At 45.9% G+C, this 25,634-nt stretch overlaps 1 protein-coding gene across 2 annotated transcripts; it reads left to right on the top strand.

Annotated features, from left to right (window-relative positions):
* The first annotated feature begins 7,054 nt into the window (after positions 1–7,054).
* LOC144508402 (transcobalamin-1-like) lies at positions 7,055–25,170 on the top strand. Of its 2 annotated transcripts, XM_078236277.1 has the most exons (7): positions 7,055–7,207; positions 11,215–11,376; positions 14,647–14,802; positions 15,519–15,682; positions 19,616–19,802; positions 23,776–23,894; positions 24,585–25,170. In XM_078236277.1, the coding sequence occupies exons 1-6, from the start codon at positions 7,087–7,089 to the stop codon at positions 23,868–23,870; spliced, it is 885 nt and encodes a 294-aa protein (XP_078092403.1). In that variant the 5' UTR covers positions 7,055–7,086; the 3' UTR covers positions 23,871–23,894; positions 24,585–25,170. The 2 variants fall into 2 exon arrangements, 1 of the variants encoding a protein (XP_078092403.1); XR_013500277.1 differs by lacking the exon at positions 19,616–19,802 and having other exon boundaries at positions 7,067–7,207; positions 24,585–24,698.
* The last annotated feature ends 464 nt before the right edge of the window (positions 25,171–25,634 follow it).

Genomic DNA, 25,634 nt, shown 5'->3' with positions numbered 1-25,634 from the left:
GTGATGCGATCCCTCAGCACTGGCTCAATCTCTGGAGTGGGGCTCAAGTGCACAAATTCCTAATTCGGTAACGAGAGAGAGAGAGTGCAAATTCTCTTCACTGAGCCGTACTGACACAAACTCCTATTATTCTGTATTTCTCTTAGCAGCATTCTGATGAAGTCTCCTGCCGGCCAGCTGAGAAATATTTCATTTTTTTTCATCAATCACCCCCCCCAATTCCCTTTCCCCTCAGGACTGTGGTGTGCTTGTTTTTATATCTCAAAGCCAATTTTTCCCTCCACTTTAGAATGGGTGTGTTGAATAGAGAAATGGATCATTGCGTTCAATGTCCCTTTTGGGAATAAGTGTTGGAGGTTGGGGCGGAGTCAGTGATGCAGCATACGAATGTTATCGGCAGCTACAATAGAAAGTGTTAGTTTGATATATAGAATCATGGAACTCTGACAGATTAGTGAGCTCCTTGTGTGTGTCCTAATCAGAGAAATAATAGTATTTAATGACTTGTAATGTGAATATATCTTTATTATAATCCTCACTCCTGCCATGCCCTGAAACTTATAAGTTATTGAAATAAAAACAGGCATTTATATAATGTCTTTAATGACCTTGGGATATTCCAAAGCATTTGCTGCTAATGAAGTGTATTTTAATTATAAACTGTAGTTACTTGTAATTTCGGCTGCACGGCAGCCAATTTGCACACACCAAGATTCCACAGAGTATTGAATCACATGGTGAGCCCAGTGTAACACGTTATCTAGCGAGTGTGTGAACAGGAAGTTAATCATGAACCAGGCTTTTGAGTTGTACTGGGACTGGCTGAGAAGTATCAAGGCGTGAACTGATCTGTGTGAGGGACATCCAAACATGAGGAGCCCATTCAGCCCTTTATGTCTATTTCTCCATTCAGTACTATTGTGGCTGCTCTGTAACCTAACTGCATATCTCTATCTTTGTCCCTAAAATCACTTGATGCTGTTAGCTAACTGTAATGTCCTATCTATGTTCGGGGTTGTGGGTTTTAAACAAAAAGTAAAGATGTGGTTTACACACACAGGTTCAAAGTGACACACAACAGGTTTACTGAAAGGGATGTTCTCTGCACAGAACAGAGTGGAACCTAAAACAGAAGCCTGTGAAACATCCCAATGACCTGACCATCAAATTATGTAACAGCTCTTAAAGCAATCATGCAACTTCTTAAACATATAGCATTCCTCCCTCCCTATCTGTGGTCATGGCAACAAAATGCTGTGGTGTTATAACGGGATCAATAATACTCTTGACACAGTTATACACATATCTAATCATACACCGTGAGAAAGTCAACCGGGGGACATCTATTCCTTTTTGGTTGCGTACGATGTTCTGGAATTTGGTTTTCCTTGCATCTATATGTATGATATAGAACTTCAGTAGACACTTATTGAAGCCAATTCTGCATCATTCTCATGCGGTATAGTAGCTAAGACATGATCATCAGTCAAATGCTATTCAACTAAGTCTTTCATCATAGCATTCACAACAGAGAGATTAAAGAAGTTGCTACTTGTGGAGATCATTCTGATAAATTATTTCAAGATGACGACAATTGGTCAACATAGAGTCGCCAAACTAGTTCATCTTCTGTTTGAACTGTGTAAGAAACTGGAACTGTTTTTGCTTAAAAAAAAATGGCTGTACCTATTTCTTACTCATGGCATAATCACTCGATCTCATTGTTGAAATTTGTGTTGTTTTGCCCTCGCAACTCTAGCAACTTGAGATTGTTTTTCCTGGTCTTCTATCTCTGAAGTTTCTGCAGGTAGTAACAAATCAAACATAGTCCTCAACTTTCTCTTTAAGAGTAGTAATGCAGGTGAACTTTCAGTAGGCATAAGCCATTTTTCTATAAAGACCAAAAAGCTATTCACGTGGTAATGAATCTTGCTCTCTTAAAGCTTTTAAATAATGTTTCAAGGATTGTACAAACCTTTCAGCTAATCCACTAATTGATGGATAATATGGTGTAGATTTTATCTGGTGGACACCATTTACTTGGAAAATAACTAGTGAACCATTATTACTAACAATCTGTTCTAGTTTACCAAATCTTGCAAAGAAATTGTCAAGTTTTTCAGTGGTTTGTTCAGATGTAGTAGACCTCATAACTTCTGGCCACTTTGAGTGTGCATCAATTATGACTAAGAAGATGTGACTCTCAAATGGACCAGTAACATCCACATTCAATCGCTCCTGTGGCATTTTAGGCCATTCCCAAAGGTGTAAAGGAGACAGCAATGGTGTGTTTCTTTTTTTTAACAAAAAAACTGGACACTGTCCCACTTTTTCTTCAAACTGAGCACACAGACCTAGCCACCAAAATTAACTACGTGCTATTCCTTCATTTGAATTATACAGGATATCCTTCACGTAGTTGTTCAACAACCATCCAGACTTAGAGGAATGATCACTCTGATTCCCCACAATAGACACCCACACTGGGATTGTCAACTCAAGTTTCCTTGACACATGCACAAACTCAAACATGGTTTCAAATCAAGATGAATGTGATGCATTCCAGCTATCATTCTTTTCATATCAATTACCTTTCCCATCACGGGACCATTTCTGGTATGTCTCTGAACTTGAGATGCTGTCACAGGCAAATGACAGATCAGTAAAAAATAAATATTAGAAAAGCTAGGGCAGCATGGTGGCACAATATTTAGCGCTGCAGTCTCACAGCACCAGGGACCTGGGTTCAATTCCGGCCTTGGGTGACTGTCTTGTGCGGAGTGCACATTCTCCTAGTGTCTGCATGGATTTCCTCGAGATGCACCGATTTCCTCCCACTGTCCAAAACGTGCAGGTTAGATGGATTGGCCATGCTAAAGTTGTCCCTTAGTTTACCAAGATGTGCAAGTTAGATGTATTTGCCATATAAATGTGTGGGCTATGGGGATAGGGCCTGGGTTGGATACTCTGTCAGAGAGGCAATGCAGAATTGATGGGCCAAATAGCCTCCTTCTGCACTGTAGGGATTCTATGACGAGTTGGCAGCATTTACATAATAGTTAAAGATAAATGTGATAATGCATCAGCATAAGCATGACATTCAGATTGACTATCTTATATCGTAGCAGTACGCAGATAAGAATCAAACTTTAGTCCCTGGTGATGTGAGGCATGATATGGAGATGGCGGCGTTGGACTGGGGTAAACGCAGTAAGAAGTCTCACAACACCAGTGCCCTTGTTTTTAGAAACTTGATGTCTGTCGATATGCGCGGTTGTTGTGACGCAACAGTGCTGATCACTGTGCCGTGTCACCGTTATGTGAACCGACTGCCCTTATTCCATACCTACCTATGCTGTCATGTAGCATAACCTGGAGGATATCCAGGCTTGGACTGACAAATGGCAATTAAGAGTTGTGCTACATAAGTGCCAGACAATGACCATCTCCAAAAAGAGAGAATCTAGCCATCTCCTCTTGAATTTCAATGGCATTACCACTGCTAAATCCTCCACTATCAAATTTCTGGGGGTTATCATTGACCAGAAACTGAACTAAACAAGCAATTTAAATACTGTGGCTACCAGAGCAGCTCAGAGACTGGGCATCCCGCAGCAAGAAACTCACCTCCTAACTCCCCAAAGCCTATCCACCATCAACAAGTCACAGGTCGGGGTTGTGATGAAATACTTTCCAGTTGCCTGGATGAATGCGGCTCCAACAACACTCAAGAAGCTGAAATACCATCCAAGACAAAGCAGCCCACTTAGTTGGCACTCCATTCACAAACCTCCACCACCGACCCACAGTGGCAACTGTGTGTACCATCTACAAGATATGAATGAACTCACCGAGGCTCCTTAGCAATCCCCAAACCCATGGCTGCTACCATCTAGAAGGGCAAGAGCAGCAGACACACCTGAACACCAGCAGCTGGAGATGCACTCACCATCATGATTTGCAAATCCATCGCTGTTCCTTCACCTTTGCTTGGTGAAACTCCTGGGACTCCTTCCCGAACATCACTTTGGCTGTACCAACAGTGTAGAGACTGTCATGATTCAAGATAGCAGCTCACCACCATTTTCTCAATGTCAATTAGGGATGGGCAATAAATGCTCGACTAACCAGAGACCCCCACATCCTCCAAAAATGAATGGAAGACGTACCATTATCTCCCCCTCCTTAAATGCTTATCTTCCCTGACATTCCATCATATGCCTTATAGAGTCTGGAAAGGCTTTAAGGAGGCAAGAGGTGAGTTACTCGCCACAACATTCACAGCCTTTAACCTGTTCTTGTAGCCATAGCATTTGAACGACGAGCCCAGTTCAGTTTCTGATCCCCCGCTAGGCTGTAGGGGTTGGGGATTCATAGAATCCTGACAATGCAGAAGGAGGCCATTTGGCCCATTGAGTCTGCACTGACCACAACCCCACCCAGGACCTATCCACATAAACACACATATTTACCCTGCTGATCTCTCTGACACTAAGGAGCAATTTTTCATGGCTAATCTGCCTAACCCGCACATCTTAAACTGTGGGAGGAAACCGGAGCACCCGGAGGAAACACACGCAGATGCAGGGAGAACGTGCAGACTCCACACAGACAGTTACCCAAGCCAGGAATCGAACTCGAGCCTGTGGTGTTGTGAGGCAGCAGTGCTAACAACTGTGCTACCATGCCGCCCCTTTCATTGACTCATTGATTGTAATGTCTTTGAATAGACATAGACTATTGTGGGAGATGGTGACTCAAATATTATGGCACGAATGTTGCTTCTCAATTATTATCCCAAGCCTAAATGATATCCTGGACTTATGGCATATGAACACGTGCAATATTAGTATTGCAGGAGTTGTGTGTCAAGAAATATAAAGGTTTACAATGAACATTTTCTTTCAATATATTATAAATTTGAAAGTGGGTGGGAGAGATGTCACATCTATTAAAGAGAAAAGTGTGATAAAGACTGTAATAGCTAATAAGGCAAGGTTAGATTTATTAACTGAATAATTTGTGGCAATTTGAATAGCAAAAAGATAGCGAAAATTATTATATAAATGCAAGCTTTGTTTTTTTTGACCGTGCATTCAGAGCCACTGACTTCTAACGCGTCAAAGAACAAGAACAGCAAACATTGCCACGTCCAAGTTCCTCTCCAAGCCTCACATATCCTGACCTAGAAATCTATCAGCCGATCTTTCACTGTCGCTGGGTCAAAATCAGGGCTCTCCCTTCCTAAAAGATCAAGGGTGTACCTACACCACATGGCCTGCAGCCGTTCAAGAAGGCAGCTCACCACCATCTTTTCAAAGGGCAATTATGGATGGCCTAGCCAGCAGAACCATAAACAAGTAAAGAAAATGCCCTAGCAATGACATTGCTGCTGGTCACATTGTAAGTTGTTCTATTAATATTTGTTCCTGCATTTAACTCACCATGTAAGATAAGGATTCCATTGTGAATTTATCGTCAATTGAAGGTCAAGAATAGTTATCAGACTATAATCACAGTAACCCTCCCCCTACTTTGGATTTATAAACAATAACCCTTCAAATCGCACACAGAAGGGCCGACGTTGTGTCCAGCGACAGACGCCAGACAAAGATGGCCATTCTTTGCATGCTCTTCCTGACCTTGGCGCTCTTCCCTCATGGCCTCCAAGGCTGGGGTAAGTCATGCCAGTTTAAGACTTAAGAGACTGACTGGGCTGAAATCTAAAATGGTGCAAGGCATTCAATTTTTAAACAGGGACTTGAGTTAAAATGGAAAGACAGGAAAAGATAAGTCTGTCCTTAGAGCAGGGACGTCTAAGGGGATGTTCATGGAACTGTTCAGCACCATGAAGGCGATCAGAGTGCAGGAGCAATGAGATTACGCTGAACTGATACAACACTAGTTAGACATAAGGTGGAATATTGAGTACAATTGTGGGCACCACACTATAGGAAGGATGTGACTGCATTGCAGAGAGAGCAGAAGAGGTTTACAAGAATAGTTCTAGGAATGAGAAACTTCAGTTATGAGGATGGATTGGACATGTATGGATGTTCACCTTGACGAAAGGAAGGCTGAGAGGATTTGATCGAGGTTTTCAAAATCATGAGGGTGCTGGGCAGAGTAGATAGTGAGAAACTATTCCCCTTTGTAAAATGGTTCTAGAACAAGAGGGAAAGAGCTTATAATGATTTGCAAAAGAAGCAAATGTGATATGAGATAAAAATGTTTTCACACAGCGAGTGGTTGGAGTCTGGAATGCAGTACCTGGAAGTGTAGTGGAGGCAGGTTCAATTGAGTCATTCAAGAGGGCATGAGATAATTATTTGAATAGAAATAATGTGCAGGGGTAGGGAAAGACAGGAGAATGGCAAAATGTCATGAAGCTCCTTTGAAGAGCCAGTGCAGACATGATGGGCCAAATGGCCTCGTTCTGCACAGTAACAATCCTGTGATTCTGTGATGAAGATTGAGTAAATCAGGGCAAATTGAATAGAGTGGTAGTAACCACTGATTAAGGTCAGTTAACAAAAGAAAGATGCAGATTGAGAGGTATGGTTTTACAGAGTGAGTTGAAGCTATCTCACTGAAAGTATGCTGGTAACAGTCTCAATGGCGTAATTCGAACCCAAACCCTGGCCACTGCTCCGACCCCATCCCCTCCCTCCTAAACCAGGATAGGGTCCCCCTTGTCCTCACTTTTCACCCCACCAGTCTCCGCATTCAAAGGATGCTCCTCCGCCATTTCCACCAACTCCAGCATGATGCCACTGCTCAACACATCTTCCCCTCACTCCCCCTGTCAGCATTCTGCAGGGACTGTTCCCTCCTGGACACCCTTCCTCCATCACTCCAAAAACCTCAGCCCCTGCCCATGGTACCTTCCCCTGCAATCATTTCAGATGAAGCAGCATTTCGCATGCATCTCCTCCAATCTGGTCTATTGCATTCGCTGTGAAGTCAGAGGTAAAATACAACCCAGTGAACAGGTACATTTTTGATCGATTTGTTCCCTTTCCAATGCTTGTGTACAAACACCTTGCAGCACAATGGACCCCAGCAGTTGAAAAGGTGGAGCAGCTTATGGCTGAAAGCTTGGATGACGAACATCCCGACCCCAGTGTCTTCGTCAGCCTGCGTTTGCTGAACTATACACTCGAGCAGAAAGTCGTCTCAAAACTGAAGGAGAACGTGATCAACAATGGTAAGAGGAGGAGTATTAAACATGTCATTGAGTTCACCAGGGTGTCGAAGAAAAAAAAACGTATGACTGCATGCCTGTAACCACAGTGAAATATGACATTAGAACTCGTTTACGTTTCCCACGGGGAGAGACTTGGGGGGAGGGGGGAGGTCAACACTAATGAGAGTAGCGCTGGCATAGGGTCAGTACTGAGGGAGTGCTGCACTGTCAGAGGGTCAGTACTAAGGGAGTGCTACACCGTCAGTGGGTCAGTGCTGAGGGAGTGCAGCACGGTCAAAGAGTCAGTACAGAGGGAGTGCTGCACTGTCAGAGGGTCAGTACTGAGGGAACGCTGCACTGTCAGGAGGTCAGTACTGAGGGAACGCTGCACTGTCAGGAGGTCAGTACTGAGGGAGTGCCGCACTGTCAGAGGGTCAGTACTGAGGGAGTGCTGCACTGTCAGAGGGGCAGGACTGAGGGAGTGCTGCACTGTCAGAGGGTCAGTACTGAGGGAGTGCTGCACTGTCAGAGGGTCAGTACTGAGGGAGTGCTGCACTGTCAGAGGGGCAGGACTGAGGGAGTGCTGCACTGTCAGAGGGTCAGTACTGAGGGAGTGCTGCACTGTCAGAGGGTCAGTACTGAGGGAGTGCTGCACTGTCAGAGGGTCTGTACTGAGGGAGTGCTGCACTGTCAGAGGGTCTGTACTGAGGGAGTGCTGCACTGTCAGAGGGTCAGTACTGAGGGAGTGCTGCACTGTCAGAGGGTCTGTACTGAGGGAGTGCTGCACTGTCAGAGGGTCAGTACTGAGGGAGTACAGTACTGGCAGAGAGTCATAACTGAGGGAGTGCAGCACTGTCGGAGAGTTAGTACTGAGGGAGTGCTGCACTTTCAGAGGATCAGTACTGAGGGAGTGCTGCACTGTCAGAGGGTCAGTACTGAGGGAGTGCTGCACTGTTAGGAGGTCAGTACTGAGGGAGTGCAGCACTGTCAGAGAGTCAGTACTGAGGGAGTGCTGCACTGTCAGAGAGTCAGTACTGAGGGAGTGCTGCACTGTCAGAGGGTCAGTACTGAGGGAGTGCTGCACTGTCAGGGGGTCAGTCAGTACTGAGGGAGTGTTGCACTGTCAGAGGGTCAATACTGAGGGAGTGCTGCACTGTCAGACGGTCAGTCAGTACTGAGGGACTGTTGCACTGTCAGGGAGTCAGTATTGAGTGAGTGCTACACTGTCAGAGGGTCATTAATGGAGGAGTGCTGCACTGTCAGAGGGTCAGTAGTGGAGGCGCACTGCACTGTCAGAGAGTCAGTACTGAGGGAGTGCTGCACTGTCAGAGGGTCAGTGCTGAGGGAGTGCCGCACTGTCAGAGGGTCAGTACTGAGGGAGTGCTGCACTGTCAGAGGGTCAGTGCTGAGGGAGTGCCGCACTGTCAGAGGGTCAGTACTGAGGGAGTGTTGCACTGTCAGAGGGTCCATACTGAGGGAGTGCTGCACTGTCAGAGGGTCAGTACTAAGGGAATGCTGCACTGTCAGAGAGTCAGTACTGAGGGAGTGCTACACTGTCAGAGGGTCATTACTGAGGGAGTGCTGCACTGTCAGACGGTCAGTACTGAGGGAGTGCTACACCGTCAGTGGGTCAGTGCTGAGGGAGTGCAGCACGGTCAAAGAGTCAGTACAGAGGGAGTGCTGCACTGTCAGAGGGTCAGTACTGAGGGAGCGCTGCACTGTCAGAGGGTCAGTACTGAGGGAGTGCTGCACTGTCAGAGGGTCAGTGCTGAGGGAGTGCCGCACTGTCAGAGGGTCAGTACTGAGGGAGTGCTGCACTGTCAGGCGGTGAGTCAGTACTGAGGGAGTGCTGCACTGTCAGAGGGTCAGTCAGTACTGAGGGACTGTTGCACTGTTAGGGAGTCAGTATTGAGGGAGTGCTGCACTGTCAGAGGGTCAGTAGTGGAGGCGCACTGCACTGTCAGAGAGTCAGTACTGAGGGAGTGCTGCACAGCCAGAGGGTCAGTACTAAGGGAGTGCTACACTGTCAGTCGGTCAGTACTGAGGGAGTGCTGCACTGTCAGAGAGTCAGTACTGAGGGAGTGTTGCACTGTCAGAGGGTCCATACTGAGGGAGTGCTGCACTGTCAGGGGGTCAGTACTAAGGGAATGCTGCACTGTCAGAGGGTCAATACTGAGGGAGCGCTGCACTGTATGAGGATCAGTACTGAGGGAGTGCTGCACAGTCAGAAGGTCATTACTGAGGGAGTGCTGCACTGCCTGGAGGTCAGTTCTGAGGGAGTGCTGCACTTTCAGAGGGTCAGTACTGAGGGAGTGCTGCACTGTCAGTGGGTCAGTACTGAGGGAGTGCTGCACTGTCAGAGGGTCAGTACTAAGGGAGTGCTACACTGTCAGTGGGTCAGTACTGAGGGAGTGCTGCACTGTCAGAGGGTCAGTACTGAGGGAGTGTTGCACTGTCAGAGGGTCAGTACTGAGGGAGTGCTGCACTGTCAGAGGATCAGTACTGAGGGAGTGCTGCACTGTCAGAGGGTCAGTACTGAGGGAGTGCTGCACTGTAAGAGGGTCAGTACTGAGGGAGTGCTGCACTGTCAGAGGGTCAGTACTGAGGGAGTGCTGCACTGTAAGAGGGTCAGTACTGAGGGAGCGCTGCACTGTCAGGAGGTCAGTACTGAGGGAGTGCTGCACTGTCAGTGGGTCAGTACTGAGGGAGTGCTGCACTGTCAGAGAGTCAGTACTGAGGGAGTGCTGCACTGTCAGAGAGTCAGTACTGAGGGAGTGCTGCACTGTCAGAGAGTCAGTACTGAGGGAGTGCTGCACTGTCAGAGGGTCAGTACTGAGGGAGTGCTGCACTGTCAGAGAGTCAGTACTAAGGGAGTGCTGCACTGTCAGAGGGTCAGTACTGAGGGAGTGCTGCACTGTCAGAGGGTCATTACTGAGGGAGTGCTGCACTGTCAGGAGATCAGCACTGAGGGAGTGCTGCACTGTCAGAGGGTCAGTACTAAACGAGTGCTGCACTGTCAGTAGGTCAGTACTGAGGGAGTGCTGCACTGTCAAAGGATCAGTACTGAAGCAGTGCTGCGCTGTCAGAAGGTCAGTATTGAGGGAGTCCTCCACTGTCAGAGGGTCAGTACCGAGGGACTGCTGCACTGTCAGAGGGTCAGTACTGAGGGAGTGCTGCACTGTCAGAGAGTCAGTACTGAGGGAGTGCTGCACTGTCAGAGAGTCAGTACTGAGGGAGTGCTGCACTGTCAGAGGGTCAGTACTGAGGGAGTGCTGCACTGTCAGAGAGTCAGTACTAAGGGAGTGCTGCACTGTCAGAGGGTCAGTACTGAGGGAGTGCTGCACTGTCAGAGGGTCATTACTGAGGGAGTGCTGCACTGTCAGGAGATCAGCACTGAGGGAGTGCTGCACTGTCAGAGGGTCAGTACTAAACGAGTGCTGCACTGTCAGTAGGTCAGTACTGAGGGAGTGCTGCACTGTCAAAGGATCAGTACTGAAGCAGTGCTGCGCTGTCAGTAGGTCAGTACTGAGGGAGTCCTCCACTGTCAGAGGGTCAGTACCGAGGGACTGCTGCACTGTCAGAGGGTCAGTACTGAGGGAGTGCTGCACTGTCAGGAGATCAGTATTGAGGGAGTGCTGCACTGTTAGGAGGTCAGTACTGAGGGAGTGCTGCACTGTCAGAGGGTCAGTACTGAGAGAGTGCTGCACTGTCAGAGGGTCAGTACTGAGGGTGTGCTGCACTGTCAGAGGGTCAGTCAGTACTGAGGGACTGTTGCACTGTCAGGGGGTCAGTATTGAGGGAGTGCTGCACTGTCAGAGGGTCAGTCCTGGAGGAGTGCTGCACTGTCAAAGGGTCAGTAGTGGAGGAGGGCTGCACTGTCAGATGGTCAAGTCTGACAGTTTTTATTCCCGTTTGGGCAAACACTTGGTGCGTGGGATGCGAGAGCTGGTTGGTCTTTGAACCCTCTCTGGATTTTGTTCATTGACATCTTGTTTGTGTTTATTTTTCCTGATCTGTTTTCTGAGCAGCCATGGACCTGACCAGTGGGCAGCTCAGTTTGTATGTACTGGCTTTGATTGCCTCCTGTGAAAATACGAGGAATGTGAACATTGATGACTCGGAAACAGACCGTGGTACCAACCTGGGGAAAGTGCTATCTAAGAAACTTGGCCAAGAGATCAAAAGTATTGGTAAGGAACTGGTGAGAGGGGCAGTTGGAGGTCTGGAATATGGTAAGAACAATGGTGGTATTGGGGGCATTTGGCTCCAGGGCCATTTTCCATCATGTACGGAATGATATATTTGAAGTAATCTGACTGTGACCTGTCTCATCTGCCCTAATATCACTGACTCACAAAAAAAATCAGATTTAAAAGTAATGTTTCGTTGAGCATCAATTATTCATCGTGGAGGCGAGTGCAAGATATCTATCACCGTTTGGGTATGTGAGCCTTTCTTAATTTCACTCTTGAAATGTTCAACTCTAATTGTTAGATTCTGCCCCCAAGTCCCATTGTAATCTTATACATCTCAATCAAAATGGTTTCTCTCTTTCTGGCTTCCCCATCCCCTTTCATTTTGTTAAAAAAACTTTCAAATTATCAGGAGTATAGTTGCTAATGCCACCTGGCTAATTGGAATGCTTCCAAACTCTGTCGGAGAGCATTTCTGGTCTCCATACATCTTGGGTAGCACCAGTTTGGAGCACTTTGCATGGTTATGGTCTCCACATACCTCGGTTAATACACGTTTGGAGCACTGCGCACGGATCAAAGAACAAAGAACAAAGAAAATTACAGCACAGCAACAGGCCCTTCGGTCCTCCAAGCCTGGACTGACCATGTTGCCCATCTGAACTAAAACCCCCTTCCGGGAACCATATCCCTCTATTCCCATCCTCTTCATGTATTTGTCAAGACTCCCCTTAAAAGTCACTATCGTATCCGCTTCCACTACCTCTCTTGGCAGCGAGTTCCAGGCACCTACCACCCTCTGTGTAAAAAACTTGCCTCGTATATCTCCTTTAAACCTTACCCCTCGTACTTTAAACCTATGCCCTCTGGTAATTGACTCTTCCACCTTAGGAAAAAGCTTCTGACTATCCATTCTGCCCATGCCCCTCATAATCTTGGAGACTTCTATCGGGTCGCCCCTCAACCTCCGTCGTTCCAGTGAGAACAAACCAAGTTTCTCAAAACTGTCCTCATAGCTAATGCCCTCCATACCAGGCAACATCCTGGTAAATCTTTTCTGTACCCTCTCCAAAGCCTCCACATCCTTTTGGTAGTGTGGCGACCAGAATTGAACACTATATTCCAAGTGCAGCCTAACTAAGGTTCTATAAAACTGCAACATGACATGCCAATTTTTAAACTCAATGCTCCGGCTGATGAAGGCAAGCATGCCGTATGCGTTCTTGACTACCTTCTCCACCTGTTTTGCCACTTTCAGCGACCTGTGTACCTGTACACCCAGATCCATCTGCCTATCAATACTCTCAAGAGTTCTGTAGTCTCCATACACCTTGGTTAGACAACACTTGGAGTACTTCGCACAGGTCTGGTTTCCATATGCTTCGGTTAGAACAGTTAGAGCATCTTGTGCAGAGGTGTTCTCCATATACTTCGGTTAGACCACACTTGGCACAGTTCTGTTCTCCATGCACCTTGATGAGAACACATTTGGAGCACTGTGCAAAGTTTTTGTCTCCATATGCAACACAAACAGAAAATGTGTATCATCCCGACTTGAAATGTTGGCTCTATTCTCTCTCCACAAATGCTGTCTGACCTGCTGAGTTTTTCCAGCATTTTATGTTTTTGTTGCAGATTCCAGCATCCACAGTATATTGCCTTTATCCATTCTCCATATACCTTGGTTAGAATACAGTTGGAGAACTGTGCACAGAATTGCTCTCCATACACCTCGCTTGGACCACGAGTAATGTCTCTCTCCCCCTCACATTCCTCCTTTCCCCAGTATTTGGCTGTCAGCTTCACATTTGAGCATTCATGTTTTGTATTTAACCTTTGCCAGTTTTAAATAAGATCTGTAGTTCAATTTTAAGTTCTGCTAAGGTTAATTGTTCGTGGAATGGTCAGTTCACCTATCTGAATGAGCCTAATCTACAGATTTGTGAAGATATCAAAGCCTTGGGGAATGTGGGAAGGGAATTTGACAGAATGGGAGCAGGAGTGGGAGATTTCACTTTATGTGGAAAAGATTGGAGAGGCTGGGATCATTCTTGAGGAGGTTTAATCAAAATCATGTGGGTTTGGATAGAGCAAATAAGGAGAAAGTGTTTCAAGTAGCTGGTAGGGCCAGTCAACAGTTGGTCACAGGTTGAAGAGGATCAGTGAAAGAGCCAGAAGAGGGAGATGAGAAGAAACCTTTTTATGTCCGCGGTTGTTACAACCTGCAATGTGCTGCCTGAAAGGGCAGTGGAAGCAGATTCAATGGCAGGCTTCAAAAGAGGAATTTGATAAATACATTGAAAGGTAGGAACTTTCAGGGTTACAGGGAAAGTGCAAAGGGCAGTTGGTCTTATTAGGTAGCTTTTGCAAAGATCTGGAACAGGTCCGAAGGGCTGAATGGTCCCTTGCTGTGCAATATCACTCCCCGTAATAATAAATGTTTGCTCAGGAAATTGTTGCGAGGTAATGTGCGAGGAATTATACAGTGTGGTTTGTGAGCAGCCCATTAATGTCTTTGTGACAGCATTACTCCCCTCCCCTTGCTTTCTAAATCTGAAAATGGGGACCAATGTGTGATAAAATTACTGTCCAGCTGCTTTCAGACTTTGTCCACTTTGAGCGCCCAGAAGCAGATTTTTAGAGTTTTAAAATAGCCTTTATTTTTATGCCATATGAAGAGATCTGGTACTTCAGCTGGTGACAAACAGAGAGCCCTAAATGGAACATTACACAGAGAACTATACTTTCAGATTCAGTTACAAGTAATTAACATATACCAACAAAAGGTTTACATTTGCTCAGAAATTATCTTAATCCACTCACATCTAATAGTAAAGATAACATACGGTATAACATAAGGGTATAGTTGTCCAATTACAACATGTGCACATCTACCTAATTATAATATCTTCAAGCAAGTGTTTTGCTTTATTTATTTACCACCTGCCAGACACGAGTATGATATTTATATGCCTGAACAATCATATATCCACCTCCCATGTCCATTTTCTCTTGTAATAACAGATACTGGCAAGCTGCAGCTGCACATGATTCAGTGGAAGTCTTACATGTATATTGTGTGACTGAAGCCTCCCTGGTAATTGAGAGTTATATAATCCTTGACTTTTATCTGGGTCTGCTTACAATGGAGGCATCTGTTTTCTCAAAGCTTCCCTGTGAGACATGATATAGCAGTTAGCAGCTTCTGTGATTTTTAAACTGGTATGATTTCAGGAATTAACATGATTTCTCCTCCTTTTCTCACAGAGGTGAATGGGTACCCAGTCACTAACTATTACCAGGTTGGTTTGTCGTTTCTTGCTCTTTGCAAACAGGAATATCCCATCCGCAAGAGTGATATCAAGACATTTGCCCAGGCTGTAATGCAAAGCAGGATCTCTTACGGACAGGCATTCTCAGTGGGTGAGTAGAACATATCTGGACGGGCCAACAGATGGGGAGAGGGGAGGGGCTGGCGGGGTGAAGGGGAGTAAAAATAAGGAGAGAGCAATAGAAATGGAAAGAGAGAGAGAGAGAGAGGGAGGGATGGAAGGAGGGGGAGGGAGGGAGGGAGGGAGGGAAGGAGAGAGAGAGGAGGGAGGGGAGGGGAAGAAAGAAGGAGGGAGGGAGGGATGGATGGATGGACAGAAAGATAAAGAAATGAAGAGGAAGCATCGCAGAACAACGATTCAAGAAGGTGGCTTATGACCTTCTTGAGGGTAACTAAGGATGGGCGATCAATGCTGGACTAGCCAGCGATGCCCACGACCCTTAGAGGAAGAAATAGCAATGATGTGGGGACAGAGAGCGACGTCAATGGAGCCGTAGACAGACAGCAAGGCTGTAACAAAATGTGAAAGATGCACAGACAGGAGGAGGGATGTACAGTGAAGGAGAGAAGAAGAAGAGAGAGAGAGACTGACATGGGGTGGATGGAGAGACACAGGGACAAGAAGAGACCTGCCATTCTCCTCAAGAGATGGATTGTGTGCCCTGTTAACCATTCTGTCCCATCTTCTGACACAGGATGGTGGATATTTTAATCTCTTACTCTTTCTCGACACCCTTTAGCCTGAGAATCTTATACATCCCCTTGAGCTGCCTACCACTTTTAACCAGTCTGTCTGTCTCTCCTTCAGATACGGCTGCTATTGCAGCTCTTGCTTTTCACTGCATGCAGCATGACTATCAGCCAGCCGACATCATCAGGAATGCTGAAATAAAGCTGGTCATGCAGATTCTCTGTGCAAAGGACGCTAGAGGGATCATTGGGAATATCTATAGCACTGGCGTCGCCATGCAGGTAAGCTGGTTAGAACTGCATAGCCAATGCAACATTTGATTCAACAACGGAGGCAGAGGGAGAGAGTGGAATAGAAGGAGAGAGACAGAGGGCCAGAGGGAGATAGATGGTGGCGGCATGGGGAATGTTGGGGGGAGGGGGGGGCAGGGAGGGGAAAGGTGGATGGGGGGAACAGAGAGAACGAAAGTGATGTGAGCAACAAGAGAGAGGGGGAGAGAGGGGGAGAGGAGGGGGAGAGGAGGGGGAGAGGAGGGGGAGAGGAGGGGGAGAGGTGGGGGAGGGGGAGAGAAGGAGGAAGGGAGGGAGGGAGGAAGGGAGGGAGGGAGGAAGGGAGGGGCAGACGGAGGGAGGGATGTGGGCACAGAGAGAGAGAGAGAGAGAAAGTGATGTAGGTGATAAAGGAAAACAGGGGAGAGGGAAGCAAAGGGAGAGAGAGGGGGACAGCAAGTTGCCATAGTGATTAGCACTGCTGCCTCACAGTGCCAGGGAACAGGGCTCAATTCCGACCTTGGTTCACTGTCTGTGTGGAGTTTGCATATTCTTCTCGTGTCTGTGTGGGTTTCCTCCGGGTGCTCCAATTTCCTCCCAGAGTCGAAAGATGTGTAGCTTAGGTGGATTGGCCATGCTAAATTGCCCCTGAGTGTCCTAAGATATGCAGGTTCATGGGGTCAGCCATGCTAAATGTGTGGGGTTACAGGGTCAGTGCGGGGCAGAGAGCCTCGGTAAGATTCAGTGCAGAGTCGATGGGCCGAATGGTCTTTACTGCACTGCAGGGATTCTATGATTCTATGAATCAGAGGGAGAGAATTGGAGATGATGATTCAGAAAGAGAGAAAGGGACGGAGAGTCAGAAAGAGAGAGAGGGATGGAGAGAGACTGGGTCAGAGAAAGTGATAGAGGGCAGGAAATGCCTGAAAAAGGGAGTGGGATCAAAATGGAGGGAAGGAATAAGAGAGAAGAACGAAGAGAGGGGAAAAAACTGAAATGGAGCGAGATAGAGAGCACGAGCGGGGAGGAATGTAGGTAAGGAGAGGATGGTGTAAGGAGAGAGGGAGAGAGAGAGGTAAAAGGAGAAAGAGCAGGAAAGACAGCTGAAAGTGGGAAAGTAAGTAAGGGGGATTGATGGAGCCAATGATGTACAGACAATGGCCAGGGTGCTTGATTGAGAGAGAGAGGTGATACAAGCAAGGCAGATGAAAACCAGATCTGTGAATGGTGCTCCAGATGTGTGCTGACCAAGATATATGCAGACAGAAAATCTCTGTTTTTAAAATCTGTTCATCCAGAAATGAACCAAGAATTTATTTTTTACTATCTAACAGGCTAAGATCCCAAAATGCTTCACAATAATGTTTTTTCCATTCATTCGTGGGACATGGGAGTCGCTGGCCGGCCAGCATTTATTGCCCATCCCTAGTTGCCCTTGAGAAGGTGGTGGTGAGCTGCCTTCTTGAATCGCTACAGTCCATGTTCTATGGGTTGACCCACAATACCGTTAGGGAGGGAATTCCAGGATTTTAACCCAGCGATTGCGAAGGAACGGAGATATATTTCCAAGTCAGGATGGTGAGCGGCTTGGAGGGGAACTTGCAGGTGGTGGTATTCCCATTTATCTGCTGCCCTTGTCCTTCTAGATAGTGCGGATAAAAGAAAGTTGACAACTGAGGATAGAATGATGGAACTATTTGAACTGGGGTTGATGAAAAGGCTGGAAGTAGAGGAATGTTGAGATATTACTGGTTCGAAATGGACAATGTTAAATAAATACAGTGTATTTGAAGTCGGTAAATATACCTCTTGAGGCTGGTATGAGTCAAAATAGAGTAGGCTTTATTCTCACAAGCTTATGGGAGAACTTGACTCCTTGAAAGCGGAAGCCAAAGTTCTCTCTGAACACAAGAAGCGTGGACCTTTATACATCAGGGTTCCCAATACAAGTCATGAAGCAAAGTCCAGTTAACAGTCCTTGATCATAAATTATAGTTCCTTTCACAGCTTCTGATAGTCTCTGGATCATTGTTAGAGACTATCTGGTATCCTTGGGTCATAAAGCACAATTCTCCTGGTCGTTGTAGCCAAGATGCAACCTCTGGTCCCCTGCTCTTCCTGCAGCTTTTCCTTTGAAGTGACTGTGTGCGATTGCAGCTGTCCCAGTGGGAGTCCTCCTTCAAACGGCCATTCTCGCACTCTACCATTTGGTAGCTGCTTCCTTTGTTTAAATCATACACAAGCCTACGGGAAAAGTAAGACTTTCAACCCTACATCTACATTTAACTGTCTGTTTTATCAGAATGATATAAACAAGCGAGGGAACCATGAACAAATGGCTTACACTACTAAAAGTTAAAGATGAAAGACATGAATAAATGGCTTATACTACTACCAGGAGCAATATAAACAAAGGGGAGACTAGCCATAAGGAAGGGTTATGTTTATGATACATTCCAGGTACAAAGTTCAACCTTTTAGGCACAAAATACATTGAGTACAAAAAAAAACATTAACCCTTTCCCTTCTTCAGTATTGTCGGAGATGGTGGAGTTTACAGAGATGGGGTGGAATGTAGGGCTGATGGAGGTTACAGAGGTAGGAAGGATTTGTCGGGGTGGTGGAGGTTACAGAGACAGGGAGGGTTGTAGCGGCTGGAGGAGGTTATAGAGAAAGGGAGGGTTTTACTGGCTGGAGTAGGATACAGAAGTAGGGAGGGTTGGTGGGGCTGAAGGAATTTGCAGTTATAGGGAGGGTTGTAGAGGCTGGGGCGGGTTACAGAGCTAGCCAGTGGTTTTGAGGCTGGAAGAAGTTGCAGAGATAGGAAGAGCTTTACGGGCTGGAGGGGGTTACAGAGATAGGGCGCATCATAGAGGCTGGATCTGGTTACAGAGATAGGGAGAGTTGTTGGGGCTGGAAGAGGCTAAAGAGATAGAGAGGGTTGTAGGGTCTGGATGAGGTTACAGAGGTAGGGAAGTTTTTACTGACTCAAGTAGGATACAGAGATAGGGAGGGTTGTAGAGGCTGGAATAGGTTACAGAAATAGTGAGGCGTTTTGGGACCAGGAGGCGTTACAGAGATAGGGGGTGTTTGACATGCCGCAGGAGTTTACAGACATAAAACCGCATTACACCTGACTCCCTTGTCGAAATGTATCTGACTCAACCTTGAATACATTCACTGCCCCAACCCCCACTGCTACCTGGGAAAGACAATTCTACTCTCTCAAACAAAAAGACACTTCCTCATCTATGAATTGATGGGAGACCCCTTTTTTAACTTTGTCTCCTAGTTTTAATCTCTCCACCAGTGGAAAACTCCTCTTAGCACCTATTCTGTCGAACCCTTTCATGTTTCAATCAGATGACCTCTCATTTCTTCTAACAACTCCAGTGGGTATAGGCAAATCTGCTTATCCCAGGGTCCACTGAACAACTGCTGAGCTATTTCTAATGCAATTTCATTCTTTCCTATGTAAGGAGACCACACGTGTGCACTGTACTCGAGACATCATCTCACCAATCCCTTGTATTTACTGGAGAGAAACACTCCTGCTTTTAACTTCCATGCAGCTCAAAATCAATGCAAACACTTGTCTGATAATCACTCGCTGCATCTGGATAATTGGGTCACAGAATTAAAAACACACATGTATGATCTTCAGTTCCCAGTGATGGGAATGTGAAATCAGCAGCGATTACCATCTCAACGCTGAGTTTTGATCATTTCTCTCCTGTTGGAGTCAATGAAGGGTTGGAAAATTCTCAGTTGCGCTTGAAAAATGGACATTTACGACCCCGCTTTTTGCCAAGTTGAGGGAACCTCGAGTTCTTAGTATTCAGGCAAATGGGATGTCATCATTGTTTGACGCGATGAGTCTCAGCAACAGCATGTGCAACAGGGTGCTGACTGCCCTACCCATCTCTCTCCTTCTCTCCCACACAGGCCCTCATTGCCAATCAGCAACTCGTTCCCTTCCAAGAGTGGAACTGTTCAAACACTCTGCGGGAGGTCTTGGCGGAGATCAGTGCAGGATCTTTCACGAATCCAATAATGGCCTCTCAAACCATACCCCCTACACAGGGCAAGACATACCTGGACGTTGACTTGTTGTCATGCAGTTGGGCTGTGGGTAAGTTGACTACACACCAGTTGGATTGTTTATCACAGAACAATGAATTCCAATGAGTCCGAACTTCTCCTTCAATAGAAAGTCAGCAAGTTAAGTGCTTAGGTCCCCAGGAATTGTAACCTTACATTCTAGGTTAACATTATTAGAAGTCTCACAACATCAGGTTAAAGTCCAACAGGTTAACTTGGTAGCACGACCTTTCGGAGCATTGCCCCTTCATCAAGTGACTCCTGACATTGCACAGGTTAACATTGCACAGGTAAACAATATTGAGAGAGGGGCAATGGTAGATGGTCGGTGTTGAGTACTGAACAGTTGATGGGGTTGTACTGAAGGAAGGCTGCGCTGTCAGAGGGTCAGTAGTGAAGGAATGCTGGCCTTTCGGAGAGTCAGTACTGAGTGGATGCTGCACAGTCGATGGGGAACCGCTGAAGAAGCACTGTCGAAGTGACGGAGTGCCATATTGTCGGAGAGTCAGTACTGAAGTGGTGCTGTAGTGTCAATGGAGCAGTACTGAAGAAGTGCTACACGGTCAAAGGCGCGGATCTGAGGAGGTGCTGTACTGCCGGAAAGTACAGAGGGAGTGTTGCACCATCAAAGTCCAGTACTGAGGGATCATTCAAGCTTTATTGGCCAGTACTAAGGGAGTTCTGCACTATCAGATGAGCTGGGCTGCCAGAGTACTGCAATGTCAGAGGGTTGTATTGAGCGACCACTCACTGACATGGGGGAGATACTGAAGGAGAGATGCACTATTAGTGGCTCAGTATTGAGGGAGCAACACACTGTCAGAGAGTCTGATGGACATGGTTAGATTCCCTCTTTTTGGAGTGGCCTTTATCTCACACTTGTGTGGCACAATTGATACTTATCAATCATTAGCCAAATTAATAGGCTAGAGGAAGTTATAGAAATAGGGGGGATTGTAAGGGCTGGAGGAAGTTACAGAGACAGAGGGTTGTAGGGGTTGGAGGAGCTTACAGAGATGGGATGGTTGTGGAGATCACAGGAAGTTACAGAGATGGGAAGACTTGAGGAAGGTGGAGGAGGTTATGGAAATGGGGAGGGATGCCACCAACAGCAAGACAGTGCCCCTGACCGCAACACCACTCTCCAGACAGCAAAAGTGTTTTCCCGACAGCAACAATATTCCACCAACAACAACAGCATCCTCTGAACCATTCCCCCAACAACAAAATCATTCAACCAACAACAACTCCATTCCCCAGCAGCATCACAATTCCCTGAATTGAATACTTGTTCAGCCTTGCCAGAAACCCCATGCCTTCCAAAGAGAAATCCCATTCCCATTAGAATCCTGCCTTCAACTGAAACCCCATTCCCAACAGAATATCCAACTCTCAAAAGAAGCCATATTCTACCCGAATACAAACTGCATTCCACCAACAGAAGCTCAATTTCCCGAACTGAAACCATATCTCCCCAATAGACACCCAATTACAAAAAAGAAACCCATTCTTCAACCCTGTTTCCCCAACTGAATCTCCCATTCTCAACATAAACTATTGTAAGGAAACAAATATTATTTCAAGAAGTTTATTTGTATTCATGTGGGCTGGGCATAACCCATCGCTTGACATTTCAGCTGAGTTCATATTTCTGCAGTTGTGTGTTGGGAACTTTATCTTAGCTTCATTTCAAAAGGTGCCTGCATTTTAATGAAGAGTTTATGACTCTAAAACAGCAAAGCCAACTGGCTGCTGCATCGCAACCAGAGGTCCAAAGCGCAATTTGAGTTCAGTTGAAATAATCGTCGAATCATCATAGAATCCCTACAGTACAGAAGGAGGCCATTCAGTTAATTGAGTCCATATCAACCACAATCCCACTGAGGCCCTATTCCCATAACCCCACACATTTAACCTGCTGATTCCCCTGACACTAGAGTCAATTTAGCATGGAAAATCAACCTAAACTGAACATCTTTGGACTGTGGGAGGAAACAGGAGCACTCGAAGGAGACCCTGTGCAGATACGGGGAGAAAATGCAAACTCCACACAGTCACCCGAGGCCAGAATTGAGCCTGAGACTTTGTCGCAGTGAAGCAGCAGTGCTAACCACTGTGCCACCATGCCACTGTGTAACCTAGGTACATTCCACAGCAATAGCTAGAACAGGCAGTACAATGTATAGACTGAAGCAATGCCCTAAACTAAAGAACAGAAAGTCACTAAAACCATGGAATAGGATAAAAAAATCTAACATGAATTTCCATTCAATGAAATAAAGAACAAGAATCTGGAAAGAAGGATCTCTTCAGTGGGGTCAAGAGTGAGGAGCGAAGAGAGACTCCAAACAAGAAAAGTTTCAGGAAACAGACAAAAAGTGAAGTGAGCGTGCACAAAACCAGGTATCCAAGCAGCTGAGAAGATTGGTGAATTCTTATTATTGCCCTATGAAGCAGTGGTATTCTGTTGGCAAAGCTAAGTATCTGAGAAATTGTGTGGAAGACGAAGCTTGAATGTACATGCTGCTCCAGTGAAAAGGAATACTGGAAGGAGAGGGTGAAGCTTTGGAGATGGATCCTTGGTGAATATGACCACGAAAAGGCATTGTTGAGAGGAAGATTCCAAGGTCGTTATTCGAAGGTGGAGATTGGAATGCCTCATGTGGAACACAGTGATTCATTGACCTGTTGGCTCACAGTGTGACAAGCGATTGGGAAGAATTGATGAAATATCCATAGAAGCTGCTTGGGTGACAGCGACCACTTGGTTTGAGTGTGTGATCTGTTTGACCACAGGACACTTGTTGGTTTACCTGGATTTTGTATTTACTGTGAACAGTAGAGTATATGATAGGTTTTGTAAAATCTACAAATCTGTAAATATCCGTATACTTGTGGTAAAGAAGTGGTGTAATATGAATTATTTCTTGTTTTTTTAAATTCTGATTCACCCAATCGACTTCAGTTGGGATTTTTACATCATATTCCCCGCAATGGAAATCCCATTCAAAACAGAAAAAAAAATCTCCCTAATGGTGTGTTAATTTATCTGTTCCACCAGCAACAAATACTGCAGTGGGTGGAATTGGAAACGTTAGCCCAGGAAAAGATGTGGAAAGACAATCACAGAAAGTGACCACAAGACAGAGGCAGACAGATAGAGTGAAACAGAGAGTGAAAAAGACACAGAAATAAAGAGATAGACGGAAAGATAGACGGAAAGATAGACGGAAAGATAGACAGACGGATAGACAGACGGATAGCAGACGGATAGACAGATGGATAGACAGACAGACAGATAGATAGACAGATAGATGGAAAGATAGATAGAAAGACGGAAAGATAGATAGACAGACAGACAGACAGACAGAGCGAGAGAGAGAAGCAAAGATCCAGAGATAGAGAAGAGAGAGATACTGCCAGAGGATGGCAGGAACAGAGAGAAGCATCTGGAGGATCAGTTTCTAGTCTCTGTATCTGTAAATTTGCAGACATTTTACTTGATTGAAGCCATGCTCAAAGAGAAATGTTCATTCAATGTTTAAAAGTTCAGAAATCCATCAGTTTGAAGAGAGGCGGCACGGTAGCACAGTGGTTAGCACTGCTGCTTCACAGCTCCAGGGTCCCAGGTTCGATTCCCGGCTCGGGTCACTGTCTGTGTGGAGTTTGCACATTCTTCTCGTGTCTGCGTGGGTTTCCTCCGGGTGCTCCGGTTTCCTCCCACAGTCCAAAGATGTGTGGGTTAGGTTGATTGGCCAGGTAAAAAATTGCCCCTTAGAGTCCTGGGATGCGTAGGTTAGAGGGATTAGCGGGTAAATATGTGAGGTGGGATTGTGGTCGGTGAGACTCGATGGGCTGAATGGCCTCCTTCTGCACTGTAGGGTTTCTATGGTTCTATGGTTTCTAAGTGCAGCCTGAGTTGAATGCATTATCTGGAATGATTGTCATTCTGATTGTCTCTGCATGATTCATCCTCACGTGTCCATGTTGTGCAACTCACTCAGATTCACCAAGATCAAAACATCCCCGGGCCCCTTTATCACCAGCATCGGAGGCATTGTTGGAAGTGAGAAAGAGCGGACCTCCTGGCAGTTCTTGAATGAGACAGGTCCAATTCCTGTGGGTAAGAAACACAAAAAAACGCTCATTTATCGAGTTCTATCTACAGATCAGGATGTCCTGAAACAGTCCACAGCCAAAGAAAATTTTAGTTGAACTGTAGCAATGTTGACCTGGTGACACCCTTGTGTTCATAGCAAGTTCCAATGTATTAAATGATCAGATCAACTATTTTAGTGATGTTGCTGAGGGATACATCTGGGTCAAGACATCACTGTGAACATCCATGTCCCCCTCTTCCGTCACTATTCTCCTCCGACGGTGCAACAATATCCCTCCAGAATTTATTTCATCTCTCCTTTAGTGCTGGCAATCCAACAGTGCATCACTCCTTCAATATCAATACAGTGCTCCCTCAGTAGTGTCCCGCTGCCAGTGCTGCACTCCTTCAGAACTGACACACGGAGTCTAGCACTCCCTCTGTACTTAACCCCTGATAGTGCAGCACTCCCACAGTACTGACCCCGACAGTGCACCTGTCCCTCAGTACTGACCCGTCAACAATGCAGCACTCCCTCAATGTTGACCCCCTTACATGCCAGAACTTACTCAGTACTGACTCTCTGCCTGTGCAACTTTCTCAGCGTTGAACTCCCCCATTATTCTCAGCTTAAAATAGCATGAATACTTATTAGTTGCCTCTCAGTCTCCAACAGAATGCAAAGTGAACAGCTTCCTTCTTGTTTTCTCCTAGGTGTTGCAGAGTACAAACCTTCTATTGGCGAAACCATTATCGCAAGACTCACAAAATACTCAAGCAAGTCGTCAGCTATTAATAGGGAACTTAACTATCACTGAAAGCAGAGACACAGTGTCAATGAGAGAGGAGGTTTTCACTTTTGGAATTCTTGATCTGAAGCAGCAGTGTAAAACGACATGCAGAATGAAGCCAGAGAAATTATGAAATTTGACCTATTCTTGCCTCTCTGTGGGACAAATTTCATACAATAACTTGCATCAAAGCATTGACATCCCTTGATCACAAATATGTATGTCACTGTCACACGACGAAACCCGTACAAAGTATTTATCACACCAAAGCAGAAAAGATAATCTAATTGATCCATGTCCATCCTCCGCATGGAGACACAGGCATAAATGAATGTTAACAGGAATGGTAATCGGATGGTGTTGAAATTGACAATACCATCGATGATATGAACGTGGACAGATCGAACCACTTAAAGGCAAGGACACAGATTGAAGCCTGTTCTCTGCATTCCCACGGGAAGAAATATATTCTCCATCCCTGATCTCAATAAATTCCATTTTCCATCTCTATCTCCCTTGTCTAACTAGCTGGCTCCACTCCTACACCCTCCCCCCCCTCCCGCCGCCCCTCTGCCCAACACACCACCCATTGGGCGAATGATGTATTGCGTTTTATTATAATAAGTGTAAAATCGATCAGGCGACAGTTGATATGGAAATGGTGGAATAGAGATTGGGGATAGAGAGTGAAACTGCTTTGCAGAGTGAACAGTTCTTGTTGTTGGTGAATTTTGGGAACAGAACTTTATATTCGAATAGTTTCCAAGTCCCTCACACAACTGAACTGGGGCCTTTGGGGTGATGTGGAGATGCCAGCATTGGACTGGGGTAACACAGTAAGAAGTCTCACAACACCAGGTTAAAGTCCAACAGGTTTATTTGATAACATAAGCTTTCGAAGTGTCGCTCCTTGAAGAAGGTCGCTCACCTGAAGAAGGAGCGACACTCCGAAAGTTTGTGCTACCAAATAAAA

This window comes from Mustelus asterias, chromosome 20 (genome assembly GCF_964213995.1).
Source record: "Mustelus asterias chromosome 20, sMusAst1.hap1.1, whole genome shotgun sequence".
NCBI lineage: Eukaryota > Metazoa > Chordata > Chondrichthyes > Carcharhiniformes > Triakidae > Mustelus > Mustelus asterias.
The sequence above is the reverse complement of the archived record's forward strand: the minus strand, read 5'-3'. Positions and strand labels throughout refer to the sequence as shown.

Excerpts from the sequence above, each read along its gene's own strand:
- LOC144508402 (XM_078236277.1), top strand. The coding sequence starts at position 7,087 with ATGGCTGAAAGCTTGGATGACGAACATCCCGACCCCAGTGTCTTCGTC. Across the intron at positions 14,803-15,518 it reads CGGACAGGCATTCTCAGTGG|ATACGGCTGCTATTGCAGCT; the intron begins GTGAGTAGAACA and ends TCTCTCCTTCAG. Across the intron at positions 19,803-23,775 it reads GTCATGCAGTTGGGCTGTGG|ATTCACCAAGATCAAAACAT; the intron begins GTAAGTTGACTA and ends CAACTCACTCAG.